We start from the raw sequence: 13,603 nt of genomic DNA, 5'->3' as shown, positions 1-13,603 counted from the left end.
GGTTGGTTAACTGCAGATCAAAACCTGCTTCTCTGGAAAAGGAGGAGCTGTTTCCACTGGGGGCTGTGAGTATCTGAAAGTAACAAATAATCCAAGAAGACTAAAAAGCCATACCAAATTCCTCTGCTCAAGAAAGAAACGTGCATCAGGAACATCACTCTGCATGGTATTTTCAGTGGTGCAAAATCATAGCCATGAAAGTTTTTTGATTACTGTTATTATCTATTTTTTTATAGCTTCTGGGTTTTTTTGCTCCATTGTGTAAGATTCTGTAAGTTCTAGGTTTTCCTTTTGCTTTCTGCAGTGCAGTCTTGTACACCTCTTTTGCCTGACCCAACTTTTCAGAAAACCAAGACTGAGCGTAGCCACACTGTAGATGCAGATGTGACTGACTGTTATTGCATTGCACTACCTGTGTGCATGATGCTGAGTGACTGTGGGAAGTTCCAGTACCTTTTGCCTCAAGAGCAAACTAGTGAACAAGAGAAATTCAAGGGCATCATCTCGCTATCAGGGATTTCCCATTCAGTGTAACTGAAAATGCAGTGCCATGCCCAGAAACAAACAATGATATGGGAACTTGTACCATTCCTCAACAGTGAAGTGAAGGTGTGGCAGAGCCTTGTGAGACTGTAAAATGCTTGCATTGTTAAATGTATTATTTTTTCTAATTGATAAAGGCACTAAATGGAATAAATCAGACCACACAATTTAAATCACAGGGGATTAGGACATGTGAAGGGTCCCATGTCTCATCTCAGGTGGAACATTTCATTCTGTGCCTGTGATTTCTGTTTTAGCCAGCTAGAATACTCAGTCAAAAATTTCTTTTCCCTGTCAGGCTTCGTGGTGCAGATGTGGGTGGGATTTGATACTAATTTTGAGTTTGCAGGTAGTGTTTGCCACATTACTCATCCTAAAACAAGCATAGACGTTCAGTGCAGTGCATTAGATTGCTTTTGGGGTGCCTAGTTTTGCCACCCCTTTCGGTTTCCAGCATGGCTTCCTCCCACTATGTTTTTTTGCTTTTGCTATAATTCCAAATGTTTTTGAATTGAATGCAGAAATAGGCTAAGTAAAATAATATACGTAGATTTTTACAAGTTCTCTGACAGTAAATACATAGCCATAGCTTCCACTATTCATATAGACCAGAATAAATATAAATAACTACTAGTATATTTATATAACCAAAATCCTGAGTAGTTTTATAAAGCATTTGCTTCAAACCTTAAGAATGTATGACAACCTTATAGTTAATGAAGTTCCAATTCTTCAACAGCAGTTCAGGGATGATCCCATTCCCTTAACAGGGCTATGTTACTTCATCAACCTGTAAAGTACATTAATTTATTACCTGTAAGTGTTTCATGTGGACTTTGTGTTTTGTTTTAGGGAGAGGAAGTTATTTTGAAAAGATATTAAGGGAGGAAGCTGCTTCATGAAGGTAGAGACAAGCAAACAAATGAGCATAAACTAAATAAGACATCTGTATTGCTTCCATGACCTAAGCTAGTATTTCACTCTGTACTGTATTGGCTTACAAGCCTTCCCAGAGCTAATGAACAAATCTCTAATGGAGACTGTGCCGACTGGGTGATGCAGACATACCAGGAGCAATTTAGGTAATCTGCATATGATGTAGATTGACTAGATGAGTTGGAAGCAGCCTGAGACATCTACTTGTCCATCCTTTCTTAACAGATACTTCCTGGACTCATCAGATATAAATAACTTGCCTAGTATCCTGATGTATGCACATATCAACCTATTTCATAGAATCATAGAATCGTTAGGGCTGGAAAGGACCTTAAGATCATCTAGTTCCAAACCCCTGCCATGGGCAGGGACACCTCACACTAAACCATCTCACCCAAGGCTTTGTCCAACCTGGTCTTGAACAGTGGCAGGGATGGAGCATTCACAACCTCCCTGGGCAACCCATTCCAGTGCCTCACCACCCTTACAGGAAAGAATTTCCTCCTTATATCCAACCTAAATTTCCCCCGTTTAAGTTTTAACCCGTTACCCCTTGTCCTGTCATTACAGCCCCTAATGAAGAGTCCCTCCCCAGCATCCCTATAGGCCCCCTTCAGATACTGGAAGGTTGCTTATGAGGTCTCCACGCAGCCTTCTCTTCTCCAGGCTGAACAGCCCCAACTTTCTCAGCCTATCTTCATACGGGAGGTGCTCCAGTCCTGCTGTTTTGCAATTCTCAGGTGGGAGGTTTCCTACTGCACTTTGTCTTGCCCTGCTTTGTGAAAGACTGGAATTCCGTTTCCCACTTTTTTATTGCCTTTACTGAGTTTGCAATGTTAAAACCTGTATTCAGTAACTTTCTGTCCTAACTGTATGAGCTGGGAGATAGAAATGCTTATTACCAGACGAGTTAAGTTGTGTTTGTGGAGCATCACTGAAGTCTCCAAAAGCTTTTATTCTGAGGCTATGATTTGGCACTTTATAAGATTTTATATTTGTCTTATTTGCCACTTGACACTAATCAAGGATTGTGAGGACATACCCAAAAGGGCATCAGGGTGGTGCCCTACAGGAAGTTTGTCATTCTGGGTTGATGTCCAGAGGCAGCAGAGAGTTAAGTTTTTGTTACACAGGGTACAATAGAGTGCCTTTACTTGGGCTGAATAGTATTTCAAAGGACCTGCAATTAGACCTGTCAGGTCTTCAAGGCTGAAGTGGCAATATTGATCTTCTCGCAGGGAAAAATCTCTCAGCAAACTTCAGTTTTTGAATGTACCTGCCCAAGAAATGGGACCCCTTTATTTTCAGCGTTGGGCAGTTGTGTGTGAACCAATGTAGACCAACAGTAAAAAGTGATCTGTCTACCGGCTTGCAGCTTCAAAGAGCTCCCAAGATACATTCCTCTGTCACATCTGATTTCCATACACTGGGATTTCTTTTTCTTTTGCTTATTAGACTGGTTTCTGCAATTCGCTTTTGTCAGTTTCCCTATTTTCTTTGTAAGTGCCCCATTTTGAGTGCACTGGAGATCTCATCTTGGCAGCACTCTGATTTCAGCAAGTATCTCTTCAAGCTCAAACAGAGCATATGGACATTGTATGGCTCTTAGAAACAAAGCACGCTTGGATTTTCCTCACTTATGCCAGCTCCCTTCCTTTCCCTCCTTATGGCTAAATGCAGTCACTATATAGCACTTGTTTCTGCCAAGACTAACTTAGACTTTTCACTTCCTTTTCTGTACATTTTGCCATATTTTAGAGCAAATTTTGCATAAACATATGTTGCCATTCGATAGAATAGTGTCACACGCAGTGGATTGCCAGGTCAAGTGTGAAAATTGGACCATTTCGAGCCCTGCTCCTTCCACTAGCCTGCATATTTCTATGATAACCGGTGAATTATCCACAGTCCTCAAGCTGTGTTAGAGATTCTCTTGCAGAATTACTGAAAACCAGAGTGATGCCTTTCTTCACTCTGCATACTGAGATTTTCTGAGATAGACAATCTGGCGAGTAATTACATAAAATTCATGTGTCAAGAACAGTCTAGTCCCACCTCATTCCCTTCTTGTCAGACAGCAGCAAGGGCATGGCTGCTCCCTCAGGGAAGGTGAGAAGAGCACCAGGGTGCATCCCACTGCATGGTAGGGGCTTTGTTTCCCAGGGCCCAGTCCCACAGTGTCTAAGCAAGGCAAGCAGGATTGATGCTGGTATGGTGGCCAGGTCCAACCAGGAGTACAGGTAAGGCAACAGGTGGATGACAAGGCAGGTCTGAGGCTGAGCCAGGAAGACAATCTGTAGATCAGGATCAGATCCATGGATCATGCTGCAGGTCCACAGCTGAGAAGGCAGGGCCAAGAAAGGAAGTCAGTCTGTGAAGTGAGGTCTGGATCAAAGGGCTTCCTAGACAGACACAGCTGTGGCTGAGCTGGAAACCAGCACCCCTCCAGCAGAGCTCAGGCAGGACTGAAGCCTCAATTGTGGTCTTAAATAAGGCTCTGAACCCATGTGTGTGGAGGCACCAGAGGAGCCTGACCAGGGACATTAAACCTTATTAGTGCACTCAGGTTGTTGATACTTCCCATGATTACTTTTTATGTCCTTAGATGATTTTAGTTAGATTATTAACAAGTATTAAAGGTGTATCAGCTACATAAAGCTAGGGTTGATGTCTGCTTTAAAAAAATAAACATTATGGTAAGATCACAGGTTACACATCCCCGATGACACCAGGCTGGAGCTTTCTATAAGATAATGTTGCATGATGTCTTTGAAATGAGCAGGGCTACTAACATAGAGGCTGTAAAACAGGTCACTGGCATCAGTGGAACTCTGGTGGGTGATAACAATGGGAATGTGAAGTTTTCCCAGAGTTAATGCCCTGAGATTTGCCATTTTCTGAAGGTGATATGGATACATCAGAACACAGAAACAATCTCTTAGTTTACTTTGTGAAAAAGAATCCAACCACCCTGAAAATATCTCCCTTTTGCCTCTTCAGCTTCTAAGGACCATGTTTATGGGTTTGTTAATGCAATGAAGCAATGTGCTGTCTGAGCACAGTTGTAACTCAGAGTTATGTAGCAGCATAGACAATATTCTCCATCCAGGTGTGAGTTAGAACCAAAATTCACATCCCAGCATGACAGATGAAAGAGAGGATGCTAAAACATACAGCTCATAATTACAATCCATTTTCCTCTATTACAGTATTAATGCATCTCTGGAATGACTAGAAAATGCAATTTATGTTTTTCATTGCTAGCCGCCCTGGGAACATTCATGGGAGATGCAAAGAGCTGGAATCAGATTTCTCTTTTAAAATGAAACATTAAGTGAAGGCAACCTATCACTGCACTTGTCATTTCCCTGGGGGTGACTATTCTGGGAGGGGACTCTCAGATGTCTTTGAAGGGATTATGCTAAGGGTCAATACCTGGCTAAAATAAATTCATGCTTGCTTTGCGTGATTTGTTATTTTTTAGTGTTAAAAATGGCTTTATGTCAAAAGGTTGACTGATCTCTATTACAGAATCAGTTTCTAATGGAAATCTAAAAGAGTAAAAGTCATGAGACTGGGTTTTTTTTTTGCAGTCGGTGTCTACAAACATGAAAGAACAGAACAAATCATTCTTTCCCTTTATTTTTCAGTTTCTATTTCTAACTCTTTAATATCAGAGTGGGAGGAACACTTATGACACACCAAAGAGGCAATTGGTAGCGCGAGCTTTCTGTACTACAGCAATGCATGGATATGGGATTATGCAAGAGCTGAGACCCCGGTATTCCCTGCTGACAAAACTTCCCCCTTTTAAGGACCCCATATTTGTTTTTGAGAGGAGAGTGAGCTCTGGAGAAAAATGGGGTCTGAACTGTAATAGCCACCAGTACTAAGGTAAACTTAGCCTTGCACTCTGTGCAGCATTACCCTTGAGCATTGATGTGCTTAAGGGTGCAGTTCCACAGCAGTAAATGCTGACTGAAGTCTGTACTGCAGCTGTCCAACTGTTGCCAGCAGCTCTTTGGACATGCAGCTGGCATGTGTGTCAGTGGCTGCTCAGCCAGACCAGGAAGTTGTGTGGGTTTTTGAGATTTATTGGGTTTGCTTTCGTTTTTTTTTTAGTAGTTAGCTGTTCAGAGAGCAGAGATCTCTGTATTGCTTCACGTGAACCATGAGCACTAAGCAGGCATGAAAGACGCGATAGAAACACACAGGGAGGAGGATAAAGGGAGAAAGGGTGGTACCTTTCTCCCAGGCCTTATGTGGAGTATCTAGAGCTGTCAGAAAATCACATCCTGAACAGAAAACAGTGCACAGCAGTGAATGTCTGATGGGGGTCCAAAAAGAAATCTCTGTTTCCTGGTCTTCATAGGAGAGGAGTAAGAGTTTTCTTGTAGGCTCAGAGCAGTCCCATTCTGCTGTGAGGGATTTGATTCACTTTTCCTAGTTTCTTAGCGTGCACAGACACCTCAGCAAGAGTGAGTAATGGAAAGAGGGAGGGGTTACTGCAGACAAATTTTTTGCAAACAAAATTCATACATAGATACCTTAGAGTTATGACACTTCCAATATCTATGTAATCTATGTTATATGTGTTTTTCTGGGTTTCTTCCAGAAGTCTGAAATAGGTGTTCTCCCTTTCCAGGGAAATGGATATGGCAGCACTGAGTTAAACATAGCGTCTGAGAAACATGTTTATTTTGTGCAGAAGAAAGCCAGTTAAGGGTGGGATGTATATGAGACAAGTCTTTTTGCAGCTAAATACAGTTAAACCTGGGCTAAAAGTCCACATCATGTCCATGGTCAAGATGCATTGTGGTCCTCATACCCAATGTCTTGCTGTATTTCCCACCTTTGTTATTTATAAAATCCTGTGGGATGGTTGGCTATGATATACTTTTATGCTCTTGGGGTACTCTCAAGATAAAAACATATTCATAGAATCATAGAGTAGTTAGGGTTGGAAAGGACCTTAAGATCATCTAGTTCCAACCCCCCTGCCATGGGCAGGGACACCTCACACTAAACCATCTCACCCAAGGCTTTGTCCAACCTGGTCTTGAACACCGCCAGGCATGGAGCACTCACAGCCTCCCTGGGCAACCCATTCCAGTGCCTCTGCACCCTCACAGGAAAGAATTTCCTCCTTATATCCGATCTAAACTTCCCCTGTTTAAGTTTTAACCCCTTACCCCTTGTCCTGTGGCTACAGTCCCTCATGAAGAGTCCCTCCCCAGCATCCCTATAGGCCCCCTTCCGATACTGGAAGGCTGCTATGAGGTCTCCACGCAGCCTTCCCTTCTCCAGGCTGAACAGCCCCAACTTTCTCAGCACTCTTTTTGTGCAAAGCCGATGTGTATCTCTTACGTTCTCAAAAATGTAGTAGTTCTTCAGAATTTCAACCTAACGAAAGAATGTGAAGAGTATGTTCTTAGTTTCTCTGAGAAACCAAGTATTCTGACCTGTCTTCAGGAATCTGAATAGGGGCACAGGTGTGGCAAAGAAAACTCAGAGCAGATGGAATTTAACTTTGGTTTGAATATGACAAAATTAGTTTTGAACATTTGTGTACTAAAATGGAAACTGGAATGTGATACTTGGGTTGCAACATATCTTCAGAGAGAACATCCTTAAGGATTTTCTAAAGTGCTTTGTATTTTGGTATAGCACATCCATAATTCATTTAATTTAGTCAGGTTTCTGGAAGTGAGTCAGATGATGATTCAATTATTTTCAGCACAAACAGCCTCTGAAGTGTCATCATCAGTATTATCAACAGAAGTGCTTATAAGCTGATGCCCCTGTTTTTCCACATCTCCTGGAAGTGATATGGCAGTTTGAAACTGGAATACCTTCAACCACGGCTATGTCTGTAGCCTAGGTCTCTGACATACCATCAATCTGTTAACAGCCATACTTGATGTCAACGTGACTTTTAATTGAGGGGATAGTTTCTGAAGTACAGTCTGTAGATGTAGACTGTGACAACGTTACTGTATAAAGGCTTCTGAGAAAAACTTTGGAGGTAGAAGTGGTGGTAGCAGTGAAGGAAACTCAATTATTCATTCTGTATTATGACTTAAAAGAAATTCAGTCTATCTGGAAGTAGAATATGAGGAGAGTGAAAAAAGACGTGGAAAAAAGACCTTTGTGATGTTATCTGTCAAACTCAAAGCCAGGAAGATTTGAAAGGATTGTGGGCTCCAGGTAAGCAAAATAAGAGACCTTTCAGAAAGTTCAAGGAGCCTGGAAATCACCTTGAACTGTGTTTAAACTCACCTGTTAAAGAAACTAGGTTACTACAATGTGTGAACATGTTTTTCCAATGTAGTTTAGCCTACACAGACATTTAAGCAAAATTCTTAACAGATTATTGGACATGTAGCTAGCAAGAATGTTCAGTCACCCAGTTCTGAAATATCTAGCCTAACTGCAAAGCATTTTAAGGAGATATGGTAGAGAGAAGTCTTGGGTTAATTAATTGCAGGGCTTCTTCTGAATGTTTAATGTATTCTGACAATTTAGAGTATGTTTGTTTTGGAAGCAAGTTAATAAGAAAGCAAAACTGGACAAAAGCTTTCAAATATTTTTTGCTTCATCTCTATGAAAACAGAAAGATGTGATACTGTGTAATGTGGAAGTGCCTAAACCGAAATCAGTTCCCATATGGGAGAGCATAGAAGAGAAATGCTGTATGGGCTTAGCGTGGTCAAAAGTGCTTAGCATGGTCCTAACCTGCCATCAATACCATTGTGAGCACTTGTCAAAATACAGTTGGTCTTTCAGCAGTGATGCACTTCTAATTGCAGGTCATATGAAGCTCCCAAGCTGTCTCACATAACCTGGTGTCCCAAAGGAAGCTTTAAATGACATTTTAACAAGTCTCATCACACTTTGCCATAACCCCGAATCTGCACATAGCCAAAAGTCAACGTACTGTGTATCTCAAACTGCCAGGAGATTCATTGGATTAGTTCACAGGCAGGAGGTGAGACTAAATCACTAAAGGTATCCTCAGCACGATGGGTGAGGTCATCTGCAGCCATGTCTCAGCCCTGACTTCAGCACTTGCTCTTTTCTTCCATTTCAGGGACTCAGATTATGAGGCAGTTCCTACTGCCAGAGCACCCCTGCTGCTGGTCAGCTGAAGTTTTGGGGTTTCAACTGCTAGCAAGCCCTGTTCAGTTCAAAAGCTGCAGGTTGGCTGTTCTTGACTTAAATATTTACAGATTCATTAGTAAGGTCAAAACCGACTTGTAAACAAGTCACCAAACTCTTTGGTGCCTGAATTACAATCCTCACCTACTAATTATTTGTGACAAATAACAGGAATAAACATGAGCTGTCCAGTTTTAAGTATGAAAACACCAACCCACTGGACAGTAAAAGGGGAGGACGGTGCCATATGCACGGCGAATAGTACTGAAACAGAGCCCCAAGTATCTGAGCCACAGTACTGCTGGAAAAACATTTGAGAGAGGATCCTTTCTGGAGCACAATATGACTTGGATTGCACATCCTCAGCAGATTTCTCAGCTGAAAGGTAAATAGTAAACAATAAATTCTCACTGGCCTTGCCTTCTGCACCTGCAGCAGTTTCACACATTGAAGCATGCAAATGCAGGAGGGATTGGCATACACTGGTTTGTCAAATTTTGCCCCTTTCCCTCAGTTCTGGCTGTATAAACAGACTTTTTTCCCTTTGTCGAATGCAGTGCTGGAGCTTTCAGTTCTAACAGACCTACATGGTTACATGAAAAAAAAACAGCTTTTAGTCAGCTTCATGTCAAACTGCTCATTTTGCAAGTCAGGCCTGCTAGGAATTTGTCTCTGTTTAAAGGGAATTTCTCAAACTGTGGTTCGTGAGCAGATTCCTGGATGGCTGCATAAGGTAGATATATTCCAATGCCATGTAATTTTACCACAGCTCTGTTTACAGGCTGAATCATGACTATTTTGAATAGTAACCTTTTTAGAAGGGAGTTTAAAAATGTACTTTTATGGTTCCTCTAATAAAAGGTTTCTAAAAGAAGCTGTAGTACCTTTAGCAGCCAAAGGCAATCAAGCTGTTTTTTATTTAAAAAAACCAAACCCCAAACCACTAAAATAGAATATAGCATCAGTTAAATGCTCCTCCTCTTTGATGACTAAAACCATTGTGAATTATTGACCAGCTCTTTCCTTGATTGTGTGCTGGTTTTTTTTCTGTCGTGGTTTAACCCCAGCCAGCAACTAAGCCCCATGCAGCCACTTGCTCACCACCCCCCTGGTGCGATGGGGAGAGAATCAGAAGAGTAAAAGAAAACTCATGGTTTGAGATAAAGACAGTTTAATCGGGAAAAGGAAAGCTGCTTACAGGCACAGCAAAACAACGAATTCCGTCACCACCTCCCAACACAGGGAAGTGTTCAGCCATCTCCAGGACAGCTGGGCTCCATCACTCACAATGGTTATTTGGAAAGACAAACACCGTCACTCTGAACATCCACCCCTTCCTCCTTCTGCCCTCAGCTTTATATGCTGAGCATGATGCCATATGATATGGGGTTTCCCTTTGATAAGGTGGGCTCAGCTGCCTTGGATGTGTGCTTTCCCAACTCTTTGTGCAGCCCGCTCGCTGCAGGGTGGTGTGAGGAGCAGAAAAGGCTTTGACTCTGTGTAAGCACTGCTCAGCAATAGCTAAAACATCCCTGTGTTATCAACAGTGTTTCCAGCACAAGTCCAAAACATAGCCTCATACCAGCTAACATGAAGAAACTTATCTGTACCCCAGCCAACACATCAGAGTTTCAAATGAAGCATGTTGTTCTAATACTAACTCTGGATAAAAAATGTTTTTTCAGTTAGTCTGTGATTGCATCAAGGATGAAACAATACAGAGAGCTGAGCATGTTCTCCACCAAAGGTTGGATTGTTTATTTTCTGGGTGCAAATGTAGCTTACATATGTAAACTAGAAAGAGGGAGAGGTTGTGGTGGGTTTTTTTCCTATTATTTTCAGGTTACTGTAGGAAATTTTGTTATAAAAGTCAAAAGCAGCCTATCAGTTATAAAAGGTTAATGTGACCCTATGTAGCTTTCTTCCTTGGTAAGAAGAGATTATTGGTTTTACTTAAAAAGATTATGTTCATATCCCAGGAAAAAGATGAGACAAGAATGTAATAAATACATTCCAAACATTTTTTTTCCTAAAGTAAGAGTAGAAATCTCCTGAACACTTTATAAACAGTTAGTAGGTTTTAATAGGGAGAGAAAGATACTGATTTTCTTACATATGTGAGGCTTTAATTTTTCTTGTTATTTTACTTCCCCATCACTCTGGAAGTGTCTTCTTCCTTGCTTTTGCCGAAACATCTGTTATATTGTTTTTATCACATGTAGAAGGTTGTGGTGATTAGATCAGTATAAAAAGTATTTTTTTCTCCAGATTGTTTGTTTACTGAAGCTATAAATGGGCTTCATAGAACTGCCAATAGGTTATTAAAATGAGAGATTTAAGACCTCTCAGTTGTTCATTTTCCTTCTACCATGTCTTTAATCATGTCTCTGCCTTTCCACTCATGAAATAGTCTAGGCAAGACAAAACATCACTTTCAAACTCAAAATTTTTCCCCTAGAATGGCACCAAATCCCAAAGTAACAACCCGCAAAGTTGTTTGGTTTGTTTTTTTTTTTAAAATTCTCAATTTTATTGATGAGCCTTCAAAATTTCCAGTAAACGAAAATACCTTCTGTTTCACTCCTTTGCCCGTGGATTTAGAGCAGAGCCATATAACTAGGTCATTCGTGTCACACTCTCCTCCTTGGCATCTGCCTTAACAGTGAAACATGGGCATCTCTTGCTATTTATTTGTAATCGAACACACATGGGCGGATGTAATAAGCTTCTTATCAGTTTGGAGGTTTGATAATAACAAATAATTGTCAGTGTGATCATACTTGTGGTGATTGGAGCAGGTAAATAATCAGCTAAATGAGGTTTAGAAGTAGGTTATTAGAGTGTATTGCCTCTTTTTGCGTTACAGAGCTACCTTCCCTTGAAATATGCTGCCATTTTTAACTAAGAATGACAGCAGGTCCCAAGAATTGGGACTAAGCATGAATGAAGCTTTCTTAAATATGCAGTCTGGTAATGTATGCATCACCATCTACTCTGTATTCTAAAAGTAACATGTAGATTTGAGACTTCTAAAGAAAATTAATTGAATTTCTCATCACACCTACTAAAACCACCCCACTCTATGGCCTTCCAAGGAGGAAAACTGCGTGTGGAGGCATTATGTACCTTCGTTAAACTTCTGATTATAGACAGTGTTTGGATACCTCTTTTCTGAGAATGTTCAAAGCTTTTATGTAGAAGGCAAGAGGAAGGGAAAATCTACACAGCAGGGCAGCTATGATATCAAGAGTCACTCTCATAAATTAGTCACTGAGCTTACTTATTTTTTAACTGTTTTTTCCAGGTCCTCCCACTATTCTATGGGCAGTCGAGCTTTTTCCCATGACAGTGTTTTTATACCTGATGGGAGAACAGAGAGCGAACAGGCCATCCAAGCAATGTCACAGGAGAACGTTTTAGGAAAAGTCAAAACTCTTCAGGTAAGAAATTGTAAATGGGAGAAATTGTTTAAACTGTGATGGAAAATGGTCTCCGGAGCGTGTTAAATGTGGATAAAGGTGGGTTGCTTTTACAACAGCCATGGGCCAGTTTCTCCTCCATTTAAGTTGTCTGGCCAAAACCCATGGAAATAATTTGGATAAACTGTAGCAGATCTAGGTTTTGGTCTTGAAAGGTACATCAGGGATGTCACAAGCAAATCTGCAGCAATGGCTGCATCTTGTGGAACTCATTTGTATTGAACTCATGGTTTTGACATGTCCTGATCTGTATGCCTGAGACCTACAGAGGTACTGAGTGAAAAAATGAGGGTAGTGTTGGTGGCAGCGAATGGCACACAGAGTAAGACAGCTTTGCAGAGCTGTTATAATTATCATGGAATCATAGTTCTCATCTTTTTCTCCCTGTCCTTTCAATGGTGTCATGAAAGATGTGTCTGTGTATCTCTCCAAAGCAAACACATACATACATAAACACCACAATCAGGTATTTGCTTCTAAAGAGCTTTTATATGACCTCTTTTCCCTTCTTTTCCAGAACTCTGTCCAATTAGTGTTCTAATTTTTGCTTTACTTCTCGTACGTTTGTAAGATGCCCATCACTATGTCTTTTGCCTTTCTAGACCTTGAAAGAGCTGTCCTTCAGAAGCATGTTTCAGTTTATTGCTCAGGATGCTGGCATGTCCTGTCAAAATGCTGATAAATTTTTAATGCTGTGCAAGTGCTGTTACCCTGTAGCCAGCTAGTAAAATACCACTGATTTCTTTTACCTCCAAAATCTACTGATGGTCCATCTTTTCTGATGACTGAGAGATCATGCACAGTAGACAGATTCAACCTTGAGGATTAAATTGCTCTTTCTTCTTGCCCAGTGCTGTCAGCAGACAGAGCACCTGAATAGGGTTGTCTGTGCTGACTGTGGATATACTTTAAAGTAGAAATCACACTAGGACGGCTCCAATTTCTCTGTGTTGGTTTTTCAGCTTAAATTTCCCTGGGTCAGGTGGATTTGATGCATACTACTTTCCAGGCTAGAAACCATTGTATTTTAAATGGTTGCTGACTCTGGGCAAAGACAAGAGGTAGTCAGACCTGCCTTGCAAAATGCTTCAGTGTCCTTTGGGTACAAAGCCAGCTTACTTTCTGCTGAGAACAGCCTGACTTCTTGTCAACATCCAATAGCTTTTGTGTATCCTGAAGTTATTTTGTGTTGCTTGAAGCCATCTGCCTTGGTAAAAGCAGCCTTTTCCTTGTCCTTTGGATCTGCTGAGATATAACTAGTTTTTAAGATCCGGTGTAGAAAGCCAGCCTGAACCTGTTAAGGGATGGTACCCAGGCACTGGTACTCTTAACACTGAAGTAATTTTCTTTCTTGGGATCTGGTGCTTGAGATCTGGATACAGAACTGTGAATAATACACAAGGAATGTTTAAAATGTAAATGTAGCAGTGTGTAAAAACTAACCTGAAAGAAACTCTGGGAGCATGTTCTTATATCCTTCCCTTTCT

The 13,603-nt window shown here is 41.0% G+C and overlaps 1 protein-coding gene across 1 annotated transcript in view; it reads left to right on the top strand.

Annotated features, from left to right (window-relative positions):
• CRACD (capping protein inhibiting regulator of actin dynamics) overlaps positions 1-13,603 on the top strand; it is a 55,947-nt gene that overhangs the window by 18,491 nt on the left and 23,853 nt on the right. Inside the window, exon 3 of the mRNA XM_062642351.1 lies at positions 11,942-12,077. Coding sequence (XP_062498335.1) covers positions 11,942-12,077 — 136 coding nt within the window. The remainder of the gene's footprint in view (positions 1-11,941; positions 12,078-13,603) is intronic.

The sequence above is a fragment of the Pezoporus occidentalis genome, unplaced genomic scaffold (genome assembly GCF_034315485.1).
Source record: "Pezoporus occidentalis ecotype Australia unplaced genomic scaffold, CSIRO_AGI_Poc_V1 ctg1, whole genome shotgun sequence".
In the NCBI taxonomy this organism is placed as follows: domain Eukaryota; kingdom Metazoa; phylum Chordata; class Aves; order Psittaciformes; family Psittacidae; genus Pezoporus; species Pezoporus occidentalis.
Note: the sequence above shows the minus strand (reverse complement) of the source record. Positions and strands in the feature narration are given on the sequence as shown.